We start from the raw sequence: 25,478 nt of genomic DNA on the forward strand, positions 1-25,478 counted from the left end.
CTAGTGTGGTTGAATGACATTTGTCCTGGGAGCACTGTACCAATGTGGCGGCGCTATTGACGCATGCTCAGGGTCCCTATGCAATATCTAGTGTATATATATATATATCTATATCACTGTTAAACCAAATACCTATTTAAATCTGAGGGGGGAGCCTTCTGGAGCCGGGCTAGACACTGTGCTCGGACCCTGTCTCTCTTTTTTCCTGATAAGGGGAATAATACGAGTTAGGGTGTCTTCCCGAGCTCAGAGCCTTCTCCCCGGACAGCACGCCAAATATGCATATTCTATTCAGTCGAATATCTGTGAGTGTGAACTCGTGAATTACAGTACATGATTGGACCAGGTCTGGCTTCCAGACAAGGGCCAAACACAGACCATATCTGGACTAAGTCTCAGCCAAGTTAATATCCCATAACTGAGACTGAACTGGGCCAGATATGTTGGTGTGTCACAGCTGCACTTAAAATTGATAAACCCATGAATCATTGCGCTTTAAGCATGCTATGGGTGTGCTTTTTCTTGAAGTGACCTGATTGGTAGAATTCAATTATTTTTATTTGAAGTAACAGGGTATTTTAAATTTGGATCAAGATAGGCCAAGCTTACATGGTCCACTTATTAATTATTATCATTTGGGCCAAATACTACAATTTATATCTGGCCCAAGTATCATGAGCCACCTTAAAGACGGTGCCACCTTTGCCAAACCAAGCCATGATTGGCCCACCTGCTGTGCCGGATGAATGCCTGTTGTGCCAGATTCATGCCAAATCTGGGCCAGAATTCTTTGTTACCTGGGAAGCAGCACAAGTTAGGCATTTTACACGTTTGACGCACAAATCGATCAAGTTGAAAAATCTGAACTTCAGTGGACATTCGCACCGTGTTGTAGGGGCGTGAGTATGATGTTGTTGGTGTCCCGAGGGGAAATCCTCTTGGACAGGACAACAGCTTATCAAACTGGGCTCGGCTCAGTCAGAAGCCCCGCTGAAAGCCTCCATCATCCAGGTATAGTTTCTGGAGGAGTTGATAAACTCACAGAGCTGGGTGCACCTCAAAGTTTCTAGTGGACTCATACATGGCGCCAAAAGAATCTACGCTGTTTTTCAGCTTTCCTAAAGCATATAAACACAGCCATTCTCTCAATAAAATCTATGTAAGGCATTTAGCAATGAAGCTAGAGTCACCAGGCAGAAAGAAGCCCTGCCATGATGTGAATCCGCATCTATAGCGAAGTGAATTTTACTTGCCAGTGAAGAGAGTAAACTCAAAATGTTCATGTGTCTATTTAAGCGAGAATAATGCAATTTGAATGCAAATTTAATGAAATTGACGTGAACACAGCATCAGTCACCATATTATGATGACAAAAAAACTGTTACAGGACTTTCCGATAGAGATGGCAGTGAAATTCGAGATAGTAAAAAATTATAATTAATAAATCTAAACCATATAAGTTAACACTGGTTTTTAGTACAGTGTGCTGATCTACAGTTTAGTTTCTGAATGAAAAGCACCAGTGGTTCTCACATTTTAATTTCCTACTATATTGCCCCTCTGAGACCCTGAAAAAGTTTTCAGTGCCATGACATTTGTAAATATCTGTACTGCGCCCACACACTTGTATATTTTCAAGGAAATGCATACTTAATAATTAAGCACAATGTTTAAGTACTGTATTTCTTCTAACTATTTTAAGAAATCTAATAAGTAATAAAGTGTATTTTTGGATATTTAAATATTTAAAATAACAGTTGTCATGCTATAAAAAAACACTTATTTTAATGTGTTGATTTAATATTATACTGTGTGTGTAGTAGCTAAAGTCTGTAGTGTTCAATATTAAATTGTAAAGTTAATATACTTAAAGGTCTGGTTTCAGAGAAATGGTTTAGACTAAGCCAGGATTAGTTCATGGTTTGAAATAAAATATATAGTACAGAGACTGCTCTCATTAAAGTAGTAAACAGGCACGTGCACACATAGGGCTCAACCTGTGCAGTGCACATGCCCTTTTTAGTCTTGGATAGAAAGTGCCCTTGCAAAATTATCAAAAGTGCCCCCGCGACGCGGCACACCCTCGGTCCCGCTCTTCGGGGATTGAAAAAAATTTATCCTGCACATGCCCTTTGGACGGTCTCTGCACGGGCCTGGTAGTAAATGACATTAACATAATCCTTGCCAGAAATTGTTCTTCAGTTATGGGGCTTCTTAACTTGAGTGCAGCATTCGACTCTTATAAAGAGATCACATGATTATGTTGGTCTTTCTGGAACTGTTTTGAATTGGTTTTCATCTTACTTAAAGGTCCTGAGAAGTGCTTAGGTTTTTTGGGGGATATTTGACAATCTCAACTGAACAAGAAGATAGGGTGGGACATACAGTAGCCCCTCACCTTTAAAAAAAAAAAAACCAAAAACAAAAAAAAACAGCCAATAACGTTTCATTTTTATCACAGCTAAATTGATTGATTGTTCAGAACATTTGTTGAGAAAGTGAGGTATGAGCTGATGTAAAAACACTATATATATATATATATATATATATATAGTACTTACAAATAGTACAATATATTTGAAGCAGAATTATTTAGAAGATATATATCAAGGGTAATTATGAAATTACAATCCATACTTAGGTATGCCAAAAACAATCTAAGGCTTATTCAAAATTTCATTTATTGCAGTTTCTATGCAGTTACAGCAAACATTAATTTGCATTTACTGAATAAAAACTAAAGTACTTTTTTTCTATAATAACGGGCCTTTATTTATCTCATGTTTTCATAAATATACGTCACTTTGATGCTCTAAACCAAGGGTGCTCAATCCTGTTCCTTGAGATCTACCTTCCTGCAGATTTCAGTTGCTACCCATATCAAACACACCAGAACCAATTAATTAGGACCTGAACACCACTTGATAATTACAGGCAGGTGTGTTTGATATGGGTAGCAACTGAAATCTGCAGGAAGGTAGATCTCCAGGAACAGGATTGAGCACTCCTGCTCTAAACTAAAGTGACCTGAATTTACTCTACAGTTCATTTACATACAGTTCACTATACATTCATGTTGCACTGACTCTCTTTTTAATCAGCTATTATGTCATTTTTGCCACATTTGATCATCCTGGGATATGAATATACCTATAAAAGGGAGATGAGGAGCGGGAACTGGCTATCATCTTTCTCCAGAAACTTCTCAGAGGAAGGTCCACCCAGAATCAGGTACAGTAAAGCTCGTTTGGTGGATTGTGTGTGTGTTTTTTTTTCCGACCGGTGGCTTGTGTAGTCGTTGATGTGAATGGTTGTTGACGTCTGATGCTTAACAGATGTTCGAGGAAAAGGAGAGATGGTTGGAACTGATCCAAGAACTGCGCACTACCCACGCTTTACAGAAGGAGGAACAGGACAAGAAGGAGGTGGAAAAACAGGTCACACTCGCCTTGCAGAGACAGCGGGATTTCCAGATTGACAGAGTAAGACGTACATGCTTCAGATATGACAACAAGCACATACTGTACATTGTGAACTTTGGCAGATAAAATTGCGTACTCATGTCAAAATACAGTTCTGGAGGCATTCAGAACATCGCCTCTGCTCAAAGACATGCACAGACAGGGCTCTGCACACATTTAGTTTTTTTTTTTTTTTTACTAAATTTAATGTTAAATATGTGATGCAAGACCACCAAAACAGCCATGAGAAATCAAGATTTATACATCAACTGAAAGCTGAATAATATAATTTTTTGATTTATCTTTTTTAGGATATGGCAGTATTTTGCTGAGAAACAACTATTTAAAAATCTGGAATCTGAGGGTTTAAAGGACCAAAATACTTTGAAAATTTGTAAATGGAGTGCTTAGTAATGCACAAAAAAGTTTTTAAATAATTACAGTAAGAATGTACTAAATATCTTCATGAAACGATTTTTACGTAATAGGGTTATTCACCAAAAATGAAAATTTGCTCACTATTTACTTAACCTCATGTGGTTCCAAACCCCAAAGATTTTCTTTGTTCTCTTGCACATTAAAGGTCCCATGAAATTAAAACAAAGGCTACATCGGAAACACATACTTCCTTACTATATAGTAAGCTAAAATCAGTATACAAGCCGGATATTTCAGAATTCATAGAATTTGAAAATCAGTATGTGAGAAGTATCCGGACTTACTACTTCTGGCGAGATTCTGAAATAAGCATCCCATGCATGCTGAACTATCCCATGATGCCCTTGAGAGAATTCATGAATGGGACTGAAGCGACACAAATGACGCAGGTAGGTCAGGTGACTGACAAAATGGCGGATGTAGTACATCCGAATTCCATTCATACTGTATAGAACGTACTTTTCTAACGCCCAGTAGTATGTTTAAAATCAAATGCAGTACCTACTGTGTAGTAGGTGGTTTCGGACCCAGCCAAAGTTTTTTAGATGTTAGTATTGTAAGTTTTTAAGATCTACACTCACTGGCTGATTAGGTACACCTGTCCAACTGCTCGTTAACAAAAATTTCTAATTAGACAATCACATGGCATCCACTCAATGCACTTAGGCATGAAGACGTGGTCAAGACGATCTGCTGCAGTTCAAACAGAGCATCAGAATGGGGAAGAAAGGTGATTTAAGTGACTTTGAACATGGCAGAGTATTTCAGAAACTGTTTTCCCGCACAACTATGACTAGGGTTTACATAGAATGGTCAAAAAAATAGAAAATATCTAGTGAGGGGAGGTTATGTGTGCACAAATGCCTTGTTGATGCCAAAGGAGAATGGGCAAACTGGTTCCAGCTGATAGAAAGGCAACAATAACTCAAATAATCGCTTGTTAAACTGAGGTATGCGGAAGAAAATCTCTGAACGCACAACATGTCGAACCTTGAGGCGGATGGGCTACAGCAGCAGAAGACCACACCGGGTGCAGGAAACTGAGGCTACAATTCACACAGGCTTACCAAAATTGGACAATAGAAGATTGAAAAAAAACGTTGCCTGGTCTGATGAGTCTCGATATCTACTGCGACATTCAGATGGCAGGGTCAGAATTTGGCGTCAACAACATGAAAGCATGGATCCATCCTGCCTTGTAATATTGGTTCAGGCTGGAGGTGGTGTAATGGTATGGGGGATATTTTCTTGGCACACTTTGGGCCCATTAGTACCAATTGAGCTTTGTGTCAACGCAACAGCCTACCTGAGTATTGTTGCCAACCATGTCCATCCCTTTATGACCACAGTGAACCCATCTTCTGATGGCTACTTCCAGCAAGATAACGTGCCATGTGATAAAGCGCAAATCATCTCAGACTGGTTTCTTGAACATGATAATGAGTTCACTTTACTCAAATGGCCTCCAGTCACCATATTTCAATCCAATAGAGCACCTTAGGGATGTGGTGAACATTGGCATCATGGATGTGCAGCCAACAAACATGCTATCATAACAATATGGACCAAAATCTCTGAAGAATATTTCCAGTACCTTGTTAAATAATTGCCAAAAAGGATTAAGGCAGTTCTGAAGGCAAAAGGGGTCCAACACAGTACTAGTAAGGTGTACTTAATAAAGTGGCTGGTGAGTGTATATGCAATTGTGCTCTAAAACAGTGACGATACACATTTAGAAGATCATTAAATCAAACATTGAATAAAAAATGTACATTTCAAAGTACCTTATTGGTCCTTTAAAGAAGATATTTTAAGAAAGCTGAAAAGATGTGACCATTGAATGGTCACTGGTTACAGGTTTCCAGCTTTCTTCAAAACAGCTTCTTTTGTGTTCAAACAAAGAAAGGAAGTTAAACAGGTTTGAAACAAGTAAAGGATGAGTAAATGATGACAGAATGTTTACTTTTGGGTGAACTAGCACTTTATAGTTAAATAATTTTGGCATAAAAGAAAAATCTATCATTTTGACCCATACAATGTACTGTATTTTTTGCCTACTGCCAAATATATACCCATACAACATAAGCTTTTGTGGTCCAGGGTCATATATATCGCACAAATAGTAGCAAAGAGTTCAAGGCACAGGTACAGTAGCTTAATCTTTTGTTCACCTCAACTTTTTTCTACACAAGACAAACAAAGAGAGGGAGAGCTTCCCTTTTTCTTCTTTCTGTCTCTCTGTCTGTCTGTGGTGTGCCAATCAATGTGTGCCTCACTGTTGGAGATGAGGAAGGTAGAGTTTCAACATTTCATGATGCAACCTCATATTTGGTTTATTATTTGTTTAACAGGGAAAGATGTATGCAAACAGAAACACATGACATGCACACTTATATACAGTTGAAATTATTAGCCCCCTTTGATTTTTGTATTTATATATATATATATATATATATATATATATATATATATATATATATATATATATATATATATATATATATATATATATATATCCCAAATGATGTTTAACAGAGCATGGACATTTTCACAGTACATCTGATGGTATTTTTTCTTCTGGAGAAAGTCTTAATAGTTTTATTTCGGCTAGAAATTTTTAAACACTATTTTAAGGTCAATATTATTAGCCCCTTTAAGCATTTTTTTTTGATAGTCTACAGAACAAACCATCATTATACAATAACTTGCCTAATTACCCTAACCCGCCTAGTTAACCTAATTAAGCCTTTGAATGTCACTTTAAGCTGTAAAGAAGTGTCTTGAAAAATATCTAGTCAAATATTATTTACTGTCATCATGGCAAAGATAAAATAAATCAGTTATTAGAAATGAGTTATTAAAACTGTTATTAAAAATGTTTAGAAATATGTTGAAAAAATCTTTGTTAAACAGAAATTGGGGAAAATAAACAGGAGGGCTAATGATTCTAACTTCAACTGTATATATTATACATAATAAGATATTACAGTAAATGTTAGTTATATAACTAAATCAGTTCTTCTCCCAGTTACTGAACTAATTTGATTGTCCATTTTCTTTGTGTTTTTCTGTCAGGAGGCTCAGATTGAGTCCTTTACTGCTGCTCTGTCTGGGGGAGTGATTGTGGACATGCTGGACTTTCTGTCTAAAGAGCTGGTCAGACTGCAGGAGGAAAGGCGAATCCATGCCTTCACCCTGCTGGCTGAGAGAGATCGGCGTATTCGTGAGGCTGAGGAGAGTGGAAGAAGGCAGATAGAGGAAAGAAGACGCAGAGAGGAGGACGAAATATTTAAACAGGTAACATTCTTTCTATGCAATGCAAAAGCACTTCATCATACTCCACTGTTCAAAAGTTGTTTTTATGGAGCAAGGAAACATTTAATTAATCAAATAGCAAAGATTTCAACTTCTGTTTTTTCACTTATCTGTACTAATCAGTTTCAAGCTATATTCATATGTGTTTACATTGCTGTCCTTGACATCTCTTTCAGTCTGACTACTCTACTTGAGTTTACGCTTTCCTGACTTTGTCACATGCTGAAACTCTTTGCAGAAACAAGGTTGCATTGGTGCAAAGTGCAAGTCACATTTTTAAAATGGTAACATACTGCTATTCGGTTTGGTTTACAAAACTGTTCAAATGTTGAGACCAGAAGCAGGGAATTAAACAGATAGTTTACCTATTGCTATTAACTACTTAGATAAAATAGAACCCTTGGAATGACATTTGCCTAAACATAAAAACGATTGCATGGCACAAAAGCATTAAAGGCGTGTCTAAATCAATTTTTGCCATTTTTATCGACAAAAAAATACGGTTTGCGCCACCGCGCATGATCTAACAGGGTTGTGCTTATTCTCTTAATGAGTTAAGTGTGTGTTTTGAGCATAACGTGCGTCAGAGTCTCATATCTCATTCCCTTTAATGCGGTGTTCACACCAAACACGGAACGCACAGATTAATTCTCGCCATTCTCGAGTAAATAACCGCGTAAATATTCAAGTTTACTCACTTAATTCGCGCATCAAATCAGCTTCATTCGCTGGTCAAATTCATTTCAGAAAAGAAGCGGATTTGTGTGATGGGCAATGTCAGGGTTCAGGAAGGATGAGGGAGCGAGAACTCAAGTGCAAACAGGATGATTTATTGATAATAAAAATAAAACAAAAGAAGAACAAAAACCATCCCGAGGGGGAAAAACATAACTATGACACTAACAAACAAACTTGGCTGGCATGACAAGAGCAGGAACACATGGGGAGTTTAGACGACAAACTGGCACAGAACAGAAAACATGAGGGGAATATAAAGCAAAAAGTAAATTGACACACAGGTGAACATGACAAACTAATAATGAGTTAACAAGGAGGGTGGGACTAGACAATAAACAGGAGAGCGCATGACACAGAGAGACAACACAAGCCATGCGCTCACATAAAACAGGACCAGAACATGCAACCAATGAGAGAACTCATTAACCGCATGTTCATGACAAGACAAGCACAACACTGAAGCGCACGACAAAAGCACGTGACCACAATGTAAACACCGAGCCACGTGCTTTGACAAGAGACGCAAGACACGAGCACACGATAGATAAACACCTTACCGTGCGCTCACACATAAGCAACGCACATGCTTCATCTCAGCGCCAACCAAAACTGAAACCAACTAGACAGAGGCGCCGAGAATAAAGCAGCTGACAGAACAAACACAAACACATCAAGCGGGAGCGCGCACACTCCGCGTACACCCATGACGGCGCGAGCGCACACAGAGACAGAAACAGGACCAGACATGGGTAGTGTCAGAACTCTGCCACCAAAGCAAGAATTTACAAGACCAGAGTAGCAGAACCCTGACAGGCAAGTTTTCTATCTGCCCGGTGACTCTAGCTTCGTTGCTAAATGGCTAACATGGATTTTGTTAATAAAATAACAGTGTTTATGTGCTTTATGAAGGCTAAAAAACAGCGTCGATATGTTTAGGGCAGTGTCTGAGTTCACTAGATCCTTTTAGAGATGCATCCAGTTATGTGAGCTCATAAAGTCCTCCAGAAACTTAACCTGGATGATGGATGATAGAGGCTTTCAGAGGTGCTTCTGACTGAGCCTAGCCCAGTTTGATGAACTGTTGTAAGTGTCGCCTGGAGGATTACCCCCAGGACACCAACAACTGGCCCTACATCACAATCACGCCCCCACAAATCAAGCTCCTGATTGGTTAATGCGGCGCGAATGTCCGCGTAAGATTTTTTAACTCGAGCGATTCACACGTTAAGCATGTCAAACGCGCAAAACGCTGAATTACGCGTGCCGCATCATTCACACTGCGCCATTTGCACATTTCGTGTTGCAGGATGTCTATTCGCGCATTTGCATTGACTTAACATGTAAATCACTCGTGATTAACAATTCTTTCGCATCTGGTGTGAACACAGCATTAGAGTCAGTTTCGTCATGCCATGGCCTATTAGCGATTTACATGGCGGACTTTGTAAGTGAAAAAACTGAATGCTTCGCTAGCGAGAAAACAGTTAAACAGACCATCTGCAGAATGAGTCTCCTCCATTCGGCCTCTTTCTCTTTGCTTTACTTTTACTCTTTACTTCAATCCTTAACTTTCATGGAGTAAGGGAACAGTGGAAACTCACTCCACTGAAGACATTCATTAGCCTACATATTAAATTTTGTTTGTAAAAGTGCAAATATTTGTTTCAAAACTATTTCTAAATTCAGTTTTAATTTCAAGCAAATGAATAAATGAACAATAATAATGAAGTGTGGTTAAAAACAGTTATATCCAAACACACGTCCTATTCTTATGCTCCATATAGTGATGTATACATCTACAAAACTCACAACCCAAATATAAATATGCAAATAATAAATAATACTGCTAACAATAATGACATTATACAAATGCAAACCGGCACACCCATGAGTCCACAAAGTGCAGCAAATGGATTTGCTATTTAAACAATGTCTCCTCTTTCCTTCCTAATCTGCAATTGCCCATCTGCTCCACCGCTAACTGTATCACAAATAATAATAATAATAATAATAATAATATTCATATTCATATTTTATATAATAATAATAATACGTTTTGCTTCTTACACTTTACATAAATGAAACTTGCCTACAGCACTTATTCATTGTTGCTCTTATAGTTGTGTAAATTGCTTCCTTGTCCTCATTTGTAAGTCGCTTTGGATAAAAACTGTCTGCTAAATGACTAAATGTAAATTTATGTAGCGCAAAATGCAAAAATTAAGGTTGTGCTGGTCTGAAAATAGCAACAAATCACTGTAATGTGAGTGTATGATAGGGCCCCAATTGTCCTAGACCATTGATTATTTTCGGAACACAAATTAAGAAATTTTAGATGAACTCCGAGAGTTCCCTCAACCTCCATAGACAACAACAGTCCATACATGTTCAAAGTCCAGAAAAGAAGCCAAAAACATTGTCAAAACATCCCATTGACTTTAAGAGTTCAACAGTTATCAACTAGTAATCAGCCTTTTCTGGCACACAAAATTGTGTATTTCTATTTCTTGCCTTGACCTACCAACACAACATCACTGGCGTCAGTTTGTAACAGTTGCCATACAGTAATGTTTTAAAAAGGCTAACAGTATACGAGATGTTTGCATGCGTTTTAAAGCCAAAGGTCATGATACAGTACAATTGCTCTTGACTTTAGATTGGCCTTTGTAGATCTTTTTTTTTTGTCCAAACATACGCAATCAAAAACAAAAACTTCTTGAATTTTACTTCAGCTTATTTATCAGGGGCCGTCACAGTGATAAACCGCCAACTATTCTAGCATATCTTTCATGCAGCAGATGCCCTTCCAGCCGCAACCCAGTACTGGGAAACACCCATACACTCAAATTCACACACACACTGACACACTTTGCCTAATTTAGTTAATCCAATTCACCTATAGCACATGTGTTTGGACTGTGGGGGAAACTGGAGCACCTAGAGGAAACCCACATGAACACGGGAAGAATATGCAAACTTCACACAGAAATGCCAGTTGGCCTATCTGAGACATGAAGCTGCGACCTTCTTGCTGTGAGGTGACAGCGCTAACCACTTAGCCGCCACAAAGGCTTTACACTTAAAAAAATAAAATAAAATAAAAACAAAATAAAAAAAACTTTGTAGCTGCCTTTTTGCCTATGCAAAGATTAAAGTCGCTAATGGGCGCTCCAACCATAAAGTTGCTTCGGTAACATTTTTGATGATGTTCACTAACAATGATCGAGTTTTCTTACTACTGAAAATAAATATGGGATTATTAATGACCACAGAGAGTCAGGACCCCGGTTTACTCTGCACTCCCTGACGGTATCAAGGTTTCCGCTACATTCATTCTTCCATGGCAGGGCGCCACACCAAAATGCAACCCTCCAAAGCTACGTCACAGCTTCTCATTCAAAACATTCAGTCATTGTTGTTGTTGTTTTTAATAGCGGATAAAACGGTAAGTGAATTATAAGAGTGCAAACTTTTCTGTAACTGTATAGTGCTGTACATTATTTGTTTAACCCTATGAGGTTACTTGCTGACTGTCTGACTGACTGACTGACAGGTGCTTGATGCGTGAGGCCAGCAAACACAACATGGCTTTTAGTTATGATGAACACAGATTGCATAATTATAATTTATTTAAGGATAAAGGTCTGTGGTTCTGCATATAATGACTTTATCTTGCTGGAGTTTATAGCCATTTCACTTTACTTCAGGACCCATTAAAGCGGCTCTGTAAGTCTATTGGAGATATTCATAAATATTATTAGCAAATCAAATGTTGGAGACATACCCGTTACATAAACGCGCTAAATCGCATTTCTGCAGCATTTATTTAAGAGCGCACAAGAAGATCTGCGCTTGAGCAGCGTATATTTCAGGGGATGTGCAAGAGGAAATCGGCATGCAAGCACACTCGCATTGCACGTAAATGCGATCTCGACTTGCAAAACTGTGCTCACGACACTTCTCCATTTGTCATTGAAATAACGCTATAGGTAGTTGTTAGATTTGTGTAAAAGGTCTGCCGCCACAATTTTAAAAATCCTAGAGGAAACTCTGAAAATAGTTTCCCCTTCACTTTACTGCAAGTGGTGCTCGCTGCAGAGCCATTTGAGGAGAGGTGAGCTCCAGCGAGGGGGAGCTTAAGCTTGAGCTCCACCTTTTTTGCACTTCTTCTACGAGTGATGTCACTGGGGTAGGGTTAGGGGTGGGGTTGGTGTACGCATTAAAACAGCTTACAGGAGGAGGAGCGACAGCTCATGCTCCCCCTCGCTGGAGCTCAGCTCTCCTCAAATGGCTCTGCAGCGAGCACCCTCTCCTTTACTGGGGTGTTAGGACTCACACAGACTGGCCTTACAAACACAATTTCCAAAACCAACCTAGTTTTCCCATGTGGTCTCCCATCCAGGTACTTACCAGGCTCAGCCTGCTAAGCTTCAGTGACTAACCGGTCTTGGGCTGGAGGGTGATTGTTTTTTTCTTGTTTCTTTTATCGATATGTGTAAGAGACATGTTTCAGATTCTTTCGTAAGTCTGACTGACAATAGCACATTTTATATGTGTGTGGTTTATTTGTTTATACATTTATAGACTGGCTGGTTGTCAAGGCACATGGACAAAGAATTCTCCACTGAGTTCACAAAGCAATCAAAATTCTACTCGAGAATATTTGTCCTAATCATATAGTGCACATTTCCATCCTGTACAGCAGCCAGGATGTCTGCGGTCATCTTTTGCTATTAGAGATCTCATGTCTGTTTGTCTGTCTGTATTTGATATCAGGTGGTCAGAGTTCATCAGGACACAGTAGACATGTACCTGGAGGATGTCATCCTGACCTCCATTAATCAGACAGCTGATGCTCAGGCCAGAGAAGAGATTCACCGCAAGGCAGAGGAGCTGAACAACATCACCTATGCCATGGAGGAGACGTACGTTCCTGCTCTCAAATCCAATGATATCCAATCACATCATTTTGAAGATCACAGACTAAATTGCATATGATTACTCCAAACCACAATCCATTCACATCTTGATAGTCTTTTCAGAAGGGTAAAATCCTTTGAAATGACCCAAACACAGCACTTTACTGAATCTCCCTAAAGAAAAACAATACAAAAATGCAGTCTTTAGATTTTAGTGTATTTCTAAGATCCATTTCTTGCACTTAAGACATGTAAGATGTGCGACATTGACATTTGTGTATCTTTTTATATTTGAGATCACTGCAAGCTATAAAGGATTTCTGAGTCACATGAAAACAGTGAAGACTTGGAGGATTTTTAAATGTTTTTTTTTTCAATCCATACATGATGTCCTTGAGATTTCAGTGATGAAGATGCATAAACAACAGTCCAGTAAAATAATGAATGCAAGGTGTACATAATATAATCCACTTCTGCTTTCAGGCATCCTGAAAAAAAGCATTCAAAGCAATTGTTTAGATTTGTCCATGGAACAACTTCCAACCCAATTGTGCTTCGCTAGTTCAAAAATGTAAAATTTGAACTTTCCTATTCTGGAAAAATGCATAGAAACACATTTACAGCTTAAGAAACGATATGCAGTCCGTGTCGGCACAGTGCTCACCTCAATAAATAATAAAGTATGGTTGCAGATGTGTCATCACAGCCATGAAAGGTCACTAGAATCAGGTCCTGCAGGCATATCATAAACTAATAAACACTGAAAGACCAAGTTAGAGAGATCATTGTTTTGTGTCCTTCAGCCATAGACAGTGTTAGAGCATTTCCTTTTTCAAAAACAGAAAGAATGAGCTGTAATTGCCCATGTTGTGTCTTTCTTTGCTCTATGTGTACGTGCAGGATGAACAGTCAGCAGTCTGAAGAGATTGTGGCAGAACTCGTCTACAGATTCCTCATTCCTGAGGTCCAGAAGATGGATTTCAGAGAACGAGGTGGGTTATTTAATCAAGGCAGATAATCAGTTAAATTCCAGACCAAGCCTAATGCCATTATCTATTCATCCTTGTGCCATGTAATAGAAGTATGATGTTGTTTTACTGCGGGATTCAAAATGATTTGAAGGTGGATGTTTATTTGAAGTTTTTCTTGAGAGTATTCAGCTTTATATTTATTATATTTCTCAGATCAGAACTGAAATTGAATTCTCAAAACTACTTATTCAACTTACATGTCATTTTATCACTTGTACATATTATAAAAGCTTGTGAGTGCTTTGTTTATGCACTCTTGGAAATAAACATTTGTACCTAAAGGCCCCGTATTGGTAACTTAAAGTAACATTTAAACTTTTAATGTGCATATTTTCAGGTGCAGGGCCAGATTAATATAAGAGCTAGGTCCCACGGAAGAAGGGCGGCCTTCATTGGCTGAAAGATGACGGGGGAAACACCTCTTTGCGTTATGCTTTCTCTCGTCGATAATTTGAAGTATTTCTTTCGGTTTGCTGCTGTTCAAAAACAGTGACGCCAGTGCTAAACTGGGGCTCGGAGGGGCTGTAGCTCAATCAGAATATTTAATAGCCCTGTTTTAGTCACCCATAAGGGTGATCAGATGTCCCAACTTTCCCAGGACAGTCCCTTATTTTGGCACTACCGTGAGAACTGTCCATTCAAAGGTAGGCTAGAAATAAAATAGAACTCAAACAGTCTTCATCATCGATACACTTGTACACATAGTAAAAGAAGCTGAGATTGGCGGAATCAAACTGAATGTACTCTTAACCGAAGTGCAGTCTCAGCCATGCAAAAGTTACAGTTGGACTCAGACAACAGGCGCACACCTGCACAATCCTTCCATTACAATAACCGAGACAATGTGCGAACAAATCCATTCATATTGTTGCAGATGAGACCACTTCAGCGCTCACTTTAGGATTGAGTCCCTGAGCAGGCAAAAATCCCGGGCAAGCTCAACCGTCAGCTGACAAGTACTCATGGCAGCTCACTCTGCACCCTAGTGTGATCCAGCTCATATGGGCACAATTCAGAGAGGTCCAGGTTGACCTGTTCTCCAAATCCACCCATTGCTAGTTGTTTAGTTTTGTAGTTGTAGAGAGTTCCTCCAAGACCCCCATCACCTGACTCTGTGGAGGAGTCTCATTGCTGACCCATAATGTTGTCTGGCATGCCTGCTTGGTCAACCCACATTCTGGGAATAGGTGCCAGCTATGCGTGACCCCCACTTAATGATCCCATGTGCATCAGTCAGCCATGGTGATTTTCCCCTCAATAGGTGAACCTGCATCTTCCCTACCAGATAGCTCTCTTACATATGTAATACTCTCACTAAGATCCCTACGCTCAGTAAAAAAAAAAAAAAAAAAAAAAAAAAAAAAATTATGACACCCCAATAAAATGTAATATTCCTATATTCTGGTTACTAGGGCTTTCAGAGAATGAGGATTACAATATTCCTCTTCACATTCACTCATGTATAACCCAGCCAGTCCTACACCACCCAACCTGCCTCGAGCTAGGATCGAAACGGTGACCTTCCGCATGGGAGTCGGTTGCTCTAACAAGGAGGCTAAAGACCATAGTCTCTAACGACTGTCACGAGAGCACCTTTAGAGGTCAGAGGAGTGAGGTTTGCCTGCATAGCACCTACTTGCTGGCCTCCATTACACTTACCCCCCTAAACCTCACTCCAATCTGGGTCTTGGCACCAATGTAACCCTGCCGGTCCTACACCACCCAACCCACCCTGAGCTGGAATCGAACCAGCTACCTTCCGCATGGAAGTCGGTTGCTCTAACAAGGAGTCTAAAGATCATACTAGGCCTATTTCATTTATCATACTTTAAACTTGACATTACAGCTTGATCAAAATATACAGTATTTCCTAGTGATTTTATAAAACTGATTGCACTAATACTTTACAATCTACAAAATTAGTGAAATTAAAGATTTCCTTGCACTATTGACAGATCATTTAGCATTAAATGACTAAAAGAGAACCAGTATAATACATTTTATACAGTATGGCAGGCAATTGATAATGTAAGAAACAGCGAGCAACTTTACATAATCCACAGCATGAATGTACAAAGGCATTAGCAGTTTGTTCAGAAGTTTGGTGTGGAGACTGTACAAGAGAATTTCAGCTCTGATCTGAGAAATGTGCCTGGGGTGTGACTGAGAAAAACCCATAAAACATTTAAGCATTTGTTTATTGCATAAGTCTTTCAATTCAAAATGGTAAAATTAGTTGTCCAAATCTGCCAGAAACATACAGTTATTTTGCACATTAAATTCTCAGTGTGTAAATGTGTATTGCTGAATGTGATGTGTCATTTAGAAAAAGTACATTTTCAACAACTGTCATCGAATCTGTAGAGATTGTTTGCATCAGGAAATGCAAACTGACAAAGTACACTGTTATAATAATTATAATAATAATAATTCCACTTGTAAATCGCTTTTCTGGGGACTCAAAGAGCTTTACACAATGGGGAGGATCTCCTCATCCACCACTAGTGTGTAGCATCCACCTGGATGAAGCGACGGTAGCCATTTTGTGCCAGACCGCACACTACACACCAGCTGATTGGTGGAGAGGAGACAGAGTGATGATATACCAATTATGATATGGGGATGGTTAGGAGGCCATGAAGGACAGAGTTTCTGTGTGGAGTTTGCATGTTCTTTTCGCGTTTGTGTGGGTTTTTTCCAGGTGCTCCGGTTTCCCCCACTGTCCAAAGACATGCGGTACAGGTGAATTGGGTAGGCTAAATTGTCCATAGTGTATACGTGTGAATAAGTGTGTATGTACATTTCCTAGAGATGGGTTGCAGCTGGAAGGGCATCTGCTGCGTAAAACATGTGCTGGTTAAGTTGGCGGTTCATTTTGCTATGGCGACCCCAGATTAATAAAGGGACTTTATCATAAAGGGATCTTTAATATTATCCATATAGTTACCGTGCTTTGTGAGATTGGGCCTTTTTCAGCAGCAATAATCAGCATGGCTGATTAGGTTTTTGTTCTGTTTATTGTAATGTGGCCAGCTGATGATGCTCAGTGAAAAGAGTGAAATGACTCAGAATCAGAATGAGCTTTATTCACAAAGTGTAAGCAAACACATAAGGAGTTATTCGTAGAGGGTTTTAAGGAGCTCAGGATGCATACAGAACATATTTACAGTTGAAGTCTGAATTATTAGCCCCCCTTTGAATTAATATTATTATTATTTTTTTCCCCAAATGATGTTTAACAGAGCAAGGAAATTTTCACAGTATGTCAGATAAATTTTTTACTTCTGGAAAAGTCCTATTTGTTTTATTTCAGCTAAAATAAAAGCAGCTTTTAATAATAATTTAAGGTCAAAATTATTAGCCCCTTTAAGCTATATTGTCTACAGAACAAACCATCATTATACAATAACTTGCCTAATTACCCTAACCTGCCTACTTAACCTAATTAACCTAGTTCAACCTTTAAATGTAACTTTAAGCTATATAGAAGTATCTTGAAAAATATCTAATCTAATATTATTTACTGTCCAAATGTCCAACAGCAGCTCTCTAATAGAGGTGATTCTTAGATTCTTATTTAGGAGGGCTCTTCCACAATGAGGTTAAAATAAAAAATAAAATTAATAATAATAAATAAATAAATAAATAAATAAATAAATAAATAAATAATAATAATAATAAATCATAAATAAATTTTTAGGTAAATCCCATACAGAACAGACACATACCACAAAATGTAAAATAAAATACATAAATAAAGCACTGGTTTCATTCACCTTGCTTTGGATTAAAAAAAAAAAAAAAACTTCATTCAAAAACTTCAAAAACTTTATTCCCTTGTATATACCGTATGCTTCCAAATTTGATTGACTGTGGCATTGATTTTATTTAGTATTTTGCTCCAAAGGCAGACCTATATATATATATTTGATTGTCTTTAAATGTCATTTTGAGCTGAATACTAGTGTCTTAAAGAATGTCTAGTAAAATATAATTGACTGTCATCATAGCAAAGATAAAAGAAATCAGTTATTAGAAATGAGTTATTAAATCTGGTATGTTTAAACTGTGCTTTAAGCATTTTCACTGTAAGAAAAAAACTTTAGCTACAAAACTCCTTCAGTCATGAGCAGTGAGGGATTTTCTCCAATTGTTGTTTGATTGAGAATAAAAAAAGTCAGCAGCAGGAATATTGCACGCTGTCTCTTTAAGAATAGTGCGGTTCATATATGGTTTCTCTTTCACATGTCTTTTGATTCTCAACTTGTTTGTTTAATACACAAACGTGGGTTAATATGAATTATCACTAAACACCGCGCTCTGACACAAATGTGCATGTATTTGACCATTAAAGCGCTCACATTAAGATGCTGTTAGATTTGTGTGCTCTGCTCATCTCTGACCCTGTCCGAGGCTAATCACGGTGCACACACACACAACAGCATGTGCTCTTTCATGTTTTTAATGTTACGGTCGGGAAGGATGAGGGAGCGAAGACTCAAATGCAAACATGAGATTATTTATTATCAAATAAATAAAACAAAAAGAACAACAAAAACCACCCTGAGGGGGAAAAACATAACTATAACACAAACAGACAAACAAACTTGGCTGGCGAGACAAGACTAGAGCAAGAACAAAGGGGAGTTTAGACGACAAACTGGCACAGGACAGCAGACATGAGGGGAATATAAACATAAGCAAATTAACACAAACAGATTAACACAATTAACTAATAAGGGGTTAACAAGGAGGGTGGGACTAAACAGACGAGAGAGCACATGACACAAAGACAGCACAAGCCATGTGCTCACATAAAACGGGACAAGAACACGTAGCCAATGAGAGAACTCATTAACTACGCATTCACAATAACAGGACAGAACTGAAGTACACGGCCACAATGTAAACACAGAGCCACGTGCTTGGACAACACAAATAGACGCAAGACACGAGCGTTGCCGAGAGAACAAAACACAAACACGAGTACAAGAGCGCGCGTCCGAGGCATGCACAGAGCCCGTGCGACCGCATCAAGCGGGAGCTTGCACGCTCTGCGCATACCCACGACGGCACGCGCGAAAACAGAGACACACACACAATGACAGAAACAGGACAAGATAGAGCTAGTGTCTGGACTCTGCCACCAAAACAAGAATTTAAAAGACCAGATTGGCAGAACCCATTTAAAATATGATTTGAATGCACATCAAAGTTACATTACAGCACATGCTTTTAGTCATTTTCACCTGGAACTGAGCTTTGCAGAGCAACAAATGTGTACAACTGGAAAGGGGGCGGTATATGAGGGAAAAATCGTTTATCTCGATTATGGTTTTTTCATAATCGTTAGAAGCCACAATCGAAATTGAAACCAGATTTTCGATTAATTGCACAGCCCTAACACCTATAAATTTTATCTTTCAAAAAGGTTAAAAAGTCTACACTGCTTTGGGAACACTACATCACTAATTCACCAATGTCGAGTGACATGAGGACGAGTAGATAACATTGTCCTTTTTTTTGCCAATGCCAGGACATAAAATGTGGCTATTCATAAAGGCCAATTGACCAATTTCTGAGGTTACAAACCGCACAAACACAGAGAACAATGCTCTATTCAAAAAAAGGATGTTTCTCAGGCTAATTCCACACAGCACTGACATTTATTCAAAGATTTTAATATTTTGTTTTCATTCTAAGTCGCCTTAGCACAGCAGTCTATACAATCAGCTTGACTTTTCATAAACCATTCAGATTGACATACATACAGTGCTTATGTGCATCACGGTTGCAGTCATGTGGCCTGTTTTATATTTAATGAATCATTCTCGCATGGCAGGTTTTAATTTGTTGCTTCTATTCCTTTACTATTTGCCACTATGTTATAAAGAGCCTGTTCATACAAATGGAGAATACGTAAGCGCATGCACACAACTCTCAGCCTCTGCAGTTGCTCGGGTGACTAACTGCATGACTTCAGCTTTCATCAAAAACAGTTACAATAAGATTGCCCACAATAACTTAAACATTTGCTAACTTGTGTTTTATATTTCCTTTAGCAAACTGTCTCCTAGGGAAATATGGATAATTAATCACAACTAGTAGACATTTATTATGCATATTTGGAACATCTATATGTAAGAACTATAGGTGGGCATAGATACCTTTTTTAATCTAGACTAATCTCACTATAATCTTTGAATTAATCTAAATTAATCTCGATTAAAATGGCTTATTTGAGTTCTGCCGAAAGCATTCCGAATATGTGTGCTACCCAAATAATCAACCCAAGCTCAATCTGAAAATGTAGTCCCGCGTACGTTTCTGAAGACCGCGTTTTATGTAGCCGGAGGTATGGCTGCATTTAAATTTTTAAGCGAACGCTACGGGGCGGTATGATGCCATTCCTTTTCGCACTCGCCGCTTACCTCTGTGTGGAGAGCTTTCACACTGCAACCACTTTGTCCAGTTAGCTCGTCGTGTACGTCAGTGGAGTTGAGATGCAGAGAGGAGCTGACTACGACTGGGTTCGAGGCCGGGGAAGAGCGATTCCAGAAATCAGGAGACAAAAACAGAATCCAAAAAATAAAGTGAACGAGTTCATAACAGGGTGAGAATGTGGTGAAATCCGAAAATGTGGTAAAAATTAGACGAGGGCTTTTCTTTTTCTGGACGGCTTTTGTAAATCATTGCTTGGGTTTAAGGGAGTAAGCGGGTGAGCGGGCGGGCGGGTCAATCAGTAAAACTGATTAGGTTTAGGGAAGGAGGAGGAGGGTGGGTCGGCCGATTGGCCGGTCGCCCAGTCAATCATTTAGTCAGTCAGACAGAAGGTCACTCGACAGCGGCCTCCGGTGGGTTATGCGAGAACAAAAACTGCACAAATACGTACCTCCCAGGATGTATTTCGCGGTCTCCAGAAACGTCCATGAGACTACGTTTTCAGAATGAGCCTGGGTTGCAAATAATGACTAAAAAAAGTCTTTGAAATTGGGTTTCTAAACCCAGGTGACACATTAGACCAGGGGTTCAACTCCTGTTTCCAGAATGCATCACAAACTGCTTAAGAAACTGTTCTACTATGATAACAGGTGATGAAAATTAATTATGTTCAATAAGATGTACTTGTGTTTACTGTTAATAATATTATTCAGTTAAACATGAATTTTGAACTGTGGGCTAACATAAGCAACATAAGCAACTTTTGATTAATGGAATTAAGATGTGGAGTATGCTCATATTAATGGCATTATTGAAGTAAACACCACAATCAAACTATTATCATCATGTAGGACTTTCTTCTGTATTTTCCAACAAGATCCACACACGCGGCTGTCAGTATAGGACGCACAAACAACCTTAATTATATTATTGTCTATTAAGGCAAATAACTACAATACAAATGTCCATGTAAGCGTAGTCAGTTGTGTCTCAAAGTAAGTGAAAGATCCATAAGGGCACTTTTTTGTCAGACGGTTCACTGGCGGTGCCGCTTGATACAGAAGTATAAATCAGCCCTTACAGATAGTACAGATGCTTATTGGCAGCTCCTAACATCAAACTCTTCTCCCCACATAGTTGAAACCATTTTCATTTGAGTACTCAGCTTGTAAAAATATTTAGATGACAACTGAAGTATGATTATTTAGCACATGTATTTCAGAGTACAACATGCCTGCCTGATCTCACGGGGAGAGATAACTATTTAATATTTTGGCAGTTTACTGGCTAGAGTTCAGTCGTACGAAGATGTGCGATTTAAAAGAGGAGGCATGGCACCCAACCCCACCCCTAAATGCTACCGTCATTGGGGATAAGCAAATCATATGAAATTGTATAATGAGATCATAAGAATTCATATGAACTAGCCACTAAAACAAAAAGTTATGAGTAGATCATATGAGAGAGAGCAGGCACTGATAAGAGCTACAGAGCAGAAGTCATATTTACAACCATTACAAATACCAAGCTTTTCATTCTAGGTAATTCTTTTGGTAATGAATGAGCATTTAAAACCATTTCTAAAGAATTTTTTTTTTCATTTCAGAAAAGGAACAAATGTTGCTCACGGAGGAAATGATTTTGCTTAATTATGGTGGTGATTCAGTTTAACAGAAAAATAGCAACTATGAGTCTTTATAATATTGCAATTACAAGGCATGAGTCATTAAATTACGCTTGTAATTATTTTGTCTTTGTGTTAAACAGGAAAGCCAAAAGCTTAGAAAATTTACTGTGAAAAATGCTCATGCAAGTCTTTTACATGAAACCATATAAACTTTTTTTCCCTATATGTATAGGTGTACTGCATAGCAATATTTTAGAAATCACATATTTTTAAAAAGCATCCGCTGCGTAAAAATGTGCTGGATAAATTGGCGGTTCATCCCGCTGTGGCGACCCCGGATTAATAAAGGGACTAAGCCGAAAAGAAAATGAATGAATAAATGAATGAGTTTTGAACACCGACTCCAAATCCTGCTCTCTGGGGTCTCAGTCACTTTAGAGAGGCTCACCATCTTACAAACTGTAAACTGGACAGTTTTGCAATTTGAGTGTCACACTGAAAAAAAAAATAAAAATCATTAGATTTACTAAATGTTTTTAAGGTAACAAAACAATTTATATGGGCTAAATTTAAACAAACAAATTAAGTTAAACATTACTACCTTTAATTTGTTTGTTTAAATTCAGCCCCTATAAAGTGTTTGCAACCACTTACCTTAAAAACATTTAGTAAATCTAATGATTTTTTGGTGCACTCGGTGCTATTAATAAAAGTTTAAGATTAATAAAATCTGAAAGAACTGACATTACTACAATATTTCTGAAAAAAAAAATTCTTGTGTTCTTGTAGTATGGAAAAGGTACAAATCCTGCAGTATATGACAGTACAACATCAGTAGGGGGAGTAAATGGTGACTAATGTATTAGCAACTTAATGCTAGAATAAAAGCAGTTTTTATTTTTTTCAAAATCACTTTAAGGTTAAAAATTATTAGTCTCTTTAAGCTATTTTTTTTTCAATAGTCTACAAACAAACCATTGTTATACAATAACTTACCCTAACCAGCCTAGTTAGCCTAATAATCCTTTAAATATCACTTTAAGCTGTGTAGAAGTCTATTGAAAAATATCTAGTAAAATATTATTTACTGTCATCATGGCAAAGATAAAATAAATCAGTTATTAGAAATGAGTTATTAAAACTCTGTTTAGAAATGTGTTGAAAAAAATCTTCTCTCCGTAAAACAGAAATTGAGGAAAAAATAAACAGGGGGGCTAATAATTGAGGGGGACTTGGGGATGTGGGGGGCTAATAATTCTGACTTCAACCGTATATAAATCTGGTCATTTAATGTTTTTCCTTTGGACGCTGCCTCAAAAGCTTGTATAGATCATGATCAAGAGAGACTTCCTCGCACTAAGGAAAATGTGTTTGATAAACACACGTACCTGTAAATAATGAAAAAAATGTGAGAGCCCAAAAGTTTTATACAAGTATTCAAATGTGGCCCGTTTGTCATCTATGTAAAAATCCTTGACTGAACGCAATCCTTTGTCACTCAAAAAAGTAAACCTTATCAAGCTGTCCATGCACAAAATCATGATTTTCGCAGATAGGTAAATGATGATTGTGAAGTTTAACAAACTAATTTCGAGAGGAGCACGTGGTATGATTGAGCACGACTGACTTCTCATCTGTAATCAGAAATAATCCAAACAGAATGATCCAAGCTTACTTTAAATGGATCGTTTTCTCCCTACTGCTCTGTCTTCGATTTGGAAGAATCCCCCTTCCACCCCATCTCCTCCTTTTCCTCCCTTTTCCAAGGGGGAGCTCTCGAGACCTACCTGATTGCGGATCCCCTTATATGCTTATTGACCAGGCGGGAGCCTTGGGCTCAAGTATCTCCGAGCTCAGGTTTCTACCCCAGGACAGCATGCAAAACCTGCTATAAACGCTAAGCATATCTAAGAGGGAACTCTTGAAATAGAGGGATGTTCAATCTGTAACTCTATTTTCACTTGCTTTGAAATTTTAGTAAAATCAAAAACAATATTTTTTTCCATTGAACTGTTTTTAATTATAAAGATTTTGATCACAAAACTGCAGATAAAGAACTGTTACCAACTAAACAAGCCTCAAAATGTAGCCACTTAGGACATGTATCTAACCAGTGGCACCCCCAGAAGATTTTCTAAGAGTTTGCCAGAAGAGGCCACACCAAATCTTGGGGTGGCACACACACACAAAAAAATGGATTCATTATAATAATATATTTTTGTTTCTGGTAAATGAAATCATGTGGTTTTAATTCATTTGATTAATTACTCTTAAAATATTTGAAATAATTAACCAAGTACATGTGCAAGCCAAATAAAAATCAATATTTAGTTTAAAAACAGACAAATGAACAAACTGAACAAAAGGCATTGCCCCCCCCCCCCCCCCCCCACACACACACACACACACACTATACAGACCCTATTAATATAATTTATCCATATTCCTTTTGAGCCACAATATTATTAATACATCTTCTTCTACTGATGCATCTTTTTGCAAAAAAATTCCACAAAATCATTGAGATTTGTGGCCCTTGTAAGTCAAAACTAAATAAAAAAAATAAAAAATGAAGGTACTAAACTAGACTTTAAAAAGCTGATTTCAAAGTGAATTTATTTATTTATTTAGGATTTGTGGTTTTCAATCAAATGAAACACAATCTTTAATTAAAAAAAAAAAAATTCTTAATAAAAAGTGTATCTCTTGAACCCAAAGTCGTGTTTCATCTCTCGTCGTCAAACAATACTAAAATAATTATGTTATAAGAACTTTGCAATAAATATATGTTAGACTGTTAAGTGGGTCACACACCAGGAACCTCATGTATCTACGCTGCATACGCACCAAAACTTTGCGTGCACCAGGTTTCATGCTCAGAATTGTTCACGTTTGGATTAACGATGAAATGAACGTAGGAATGTGCGCAGCTCCACGCCAACTTTACGGCTGGCATACGCACATTTTTTGTGCGTGTCTGTTTACCTCCGAAAGCAGCACCTCCAATTCACATTCTGTTCAAACTTTTAGTATGATTTCCACGCAAGTCTTTGTACATGAGGCCCCAGAAATACTGCTCGGTGACAAGTTGCGTAGCGCCAAGCAGCACCATGCATTTTAGAATTCTAAACATAGGTTTCTATCAAAGTACACACACCAGTGCTGCAAGTTGGCAGTCATGGTGTCCAGCCACGACTCAGGAGACATGCCACAGAGCGCCATCTGATTCTTTTCATTTTAAATAGCATGCGAATGTACGCGTCTGGTGTGGCATACTTAAAACTGTCATGTGCGCGCCGTGTCGCATCGCTGAGCGGCGCATCCAGTGTGTGTCGCTGGTTTGAGCCTCCGGGTGGGTCAGTTGGTGTTTCTGTGTGGCGTTTGCATGTTCCCCCTGCATTCGCGTGGGTTTCCTCCGGGTGCTCCGCTTTCCCCCACAGTCCAAAGACATGTGGTACAGGTGAATTGGGTAGGCTACATTGTCCGTAGTGTATGAGGCTGTTGTGGA

The 25,478-nt window shown here is 38.4% G+C and overlaps 2 protein-coding genes across 6 annotated transcripts in view; one reads left to right on the plus strand and one right to left on the minus strand.

Annotated features, from left to right (window-relative positions):
- LOC147842272 (uncharacterized) overlaps positions 1 to 25,478 on the minus strand; it is a 543,494-nt gene that overhangs the window by 117,847 nt on the left and 400,169 nt on the right. The gene's annotated exons all lie outside the window — the stretch shown is intronic.
- Positions 1 to 25,478, plus strand: part of cfap91 (cilia and flagella associated protein 91) — a 57,182-nt gene that overhangs the window by 27,613 nt on the left and 4,091 nt on the right. For 3 of the 5 annotated variants that reach the window (XR_015499199.1, XM_087267496.1, XM_087267495.1), the window contains 5 exons: positions 3,160 to 3,231; positions 3,336 to 3,482; positions 6,975 to 7,196; positions 12,729 to 12,877; positions 13,772 to 13,863. Coding sequence is in view for 4 of the 5 variants with exons in the window: in XM_087267496.1 (XP_087123622.1) it covers positions 3,160 to 3,231; positions 3,336 to 3,482; positions 6,975 to 7,196; positions 12,729 to 12,877; positions 13,772 to 13,863 (682 nt within the window). In the remaining variant the exon portion in view is untranslated. Of the gene's footprint in view, positions 1 to 3,159; positions 3,232 to 3,335; positions 3,483 to 6,974; positions 7,197 to 12,728; positions 12,878 to 13,771; positions 13,864 to 16,603; positions 16,678 to 25,478 lie in introns of those variants that run through there. The other 2 variants (XM_087267498.1, XM_087267497.1) reach the window with 1 other exon arrangement.

This window comes from Danio rerio, chromosome 9 (assembly GCF_052040795.2).
Source record: "Danio rerio strain M-AB ecotype USA chromosome 9, GRCz13ab, whole genome shotgun sequence".
Classification (NCBI taxonomy): domain Eukaryota; kingdom Metazoa; phylum Chordata; class Actinopteri; order Cypriniformes; family Danionidae; genus Danio; species Danio rerio.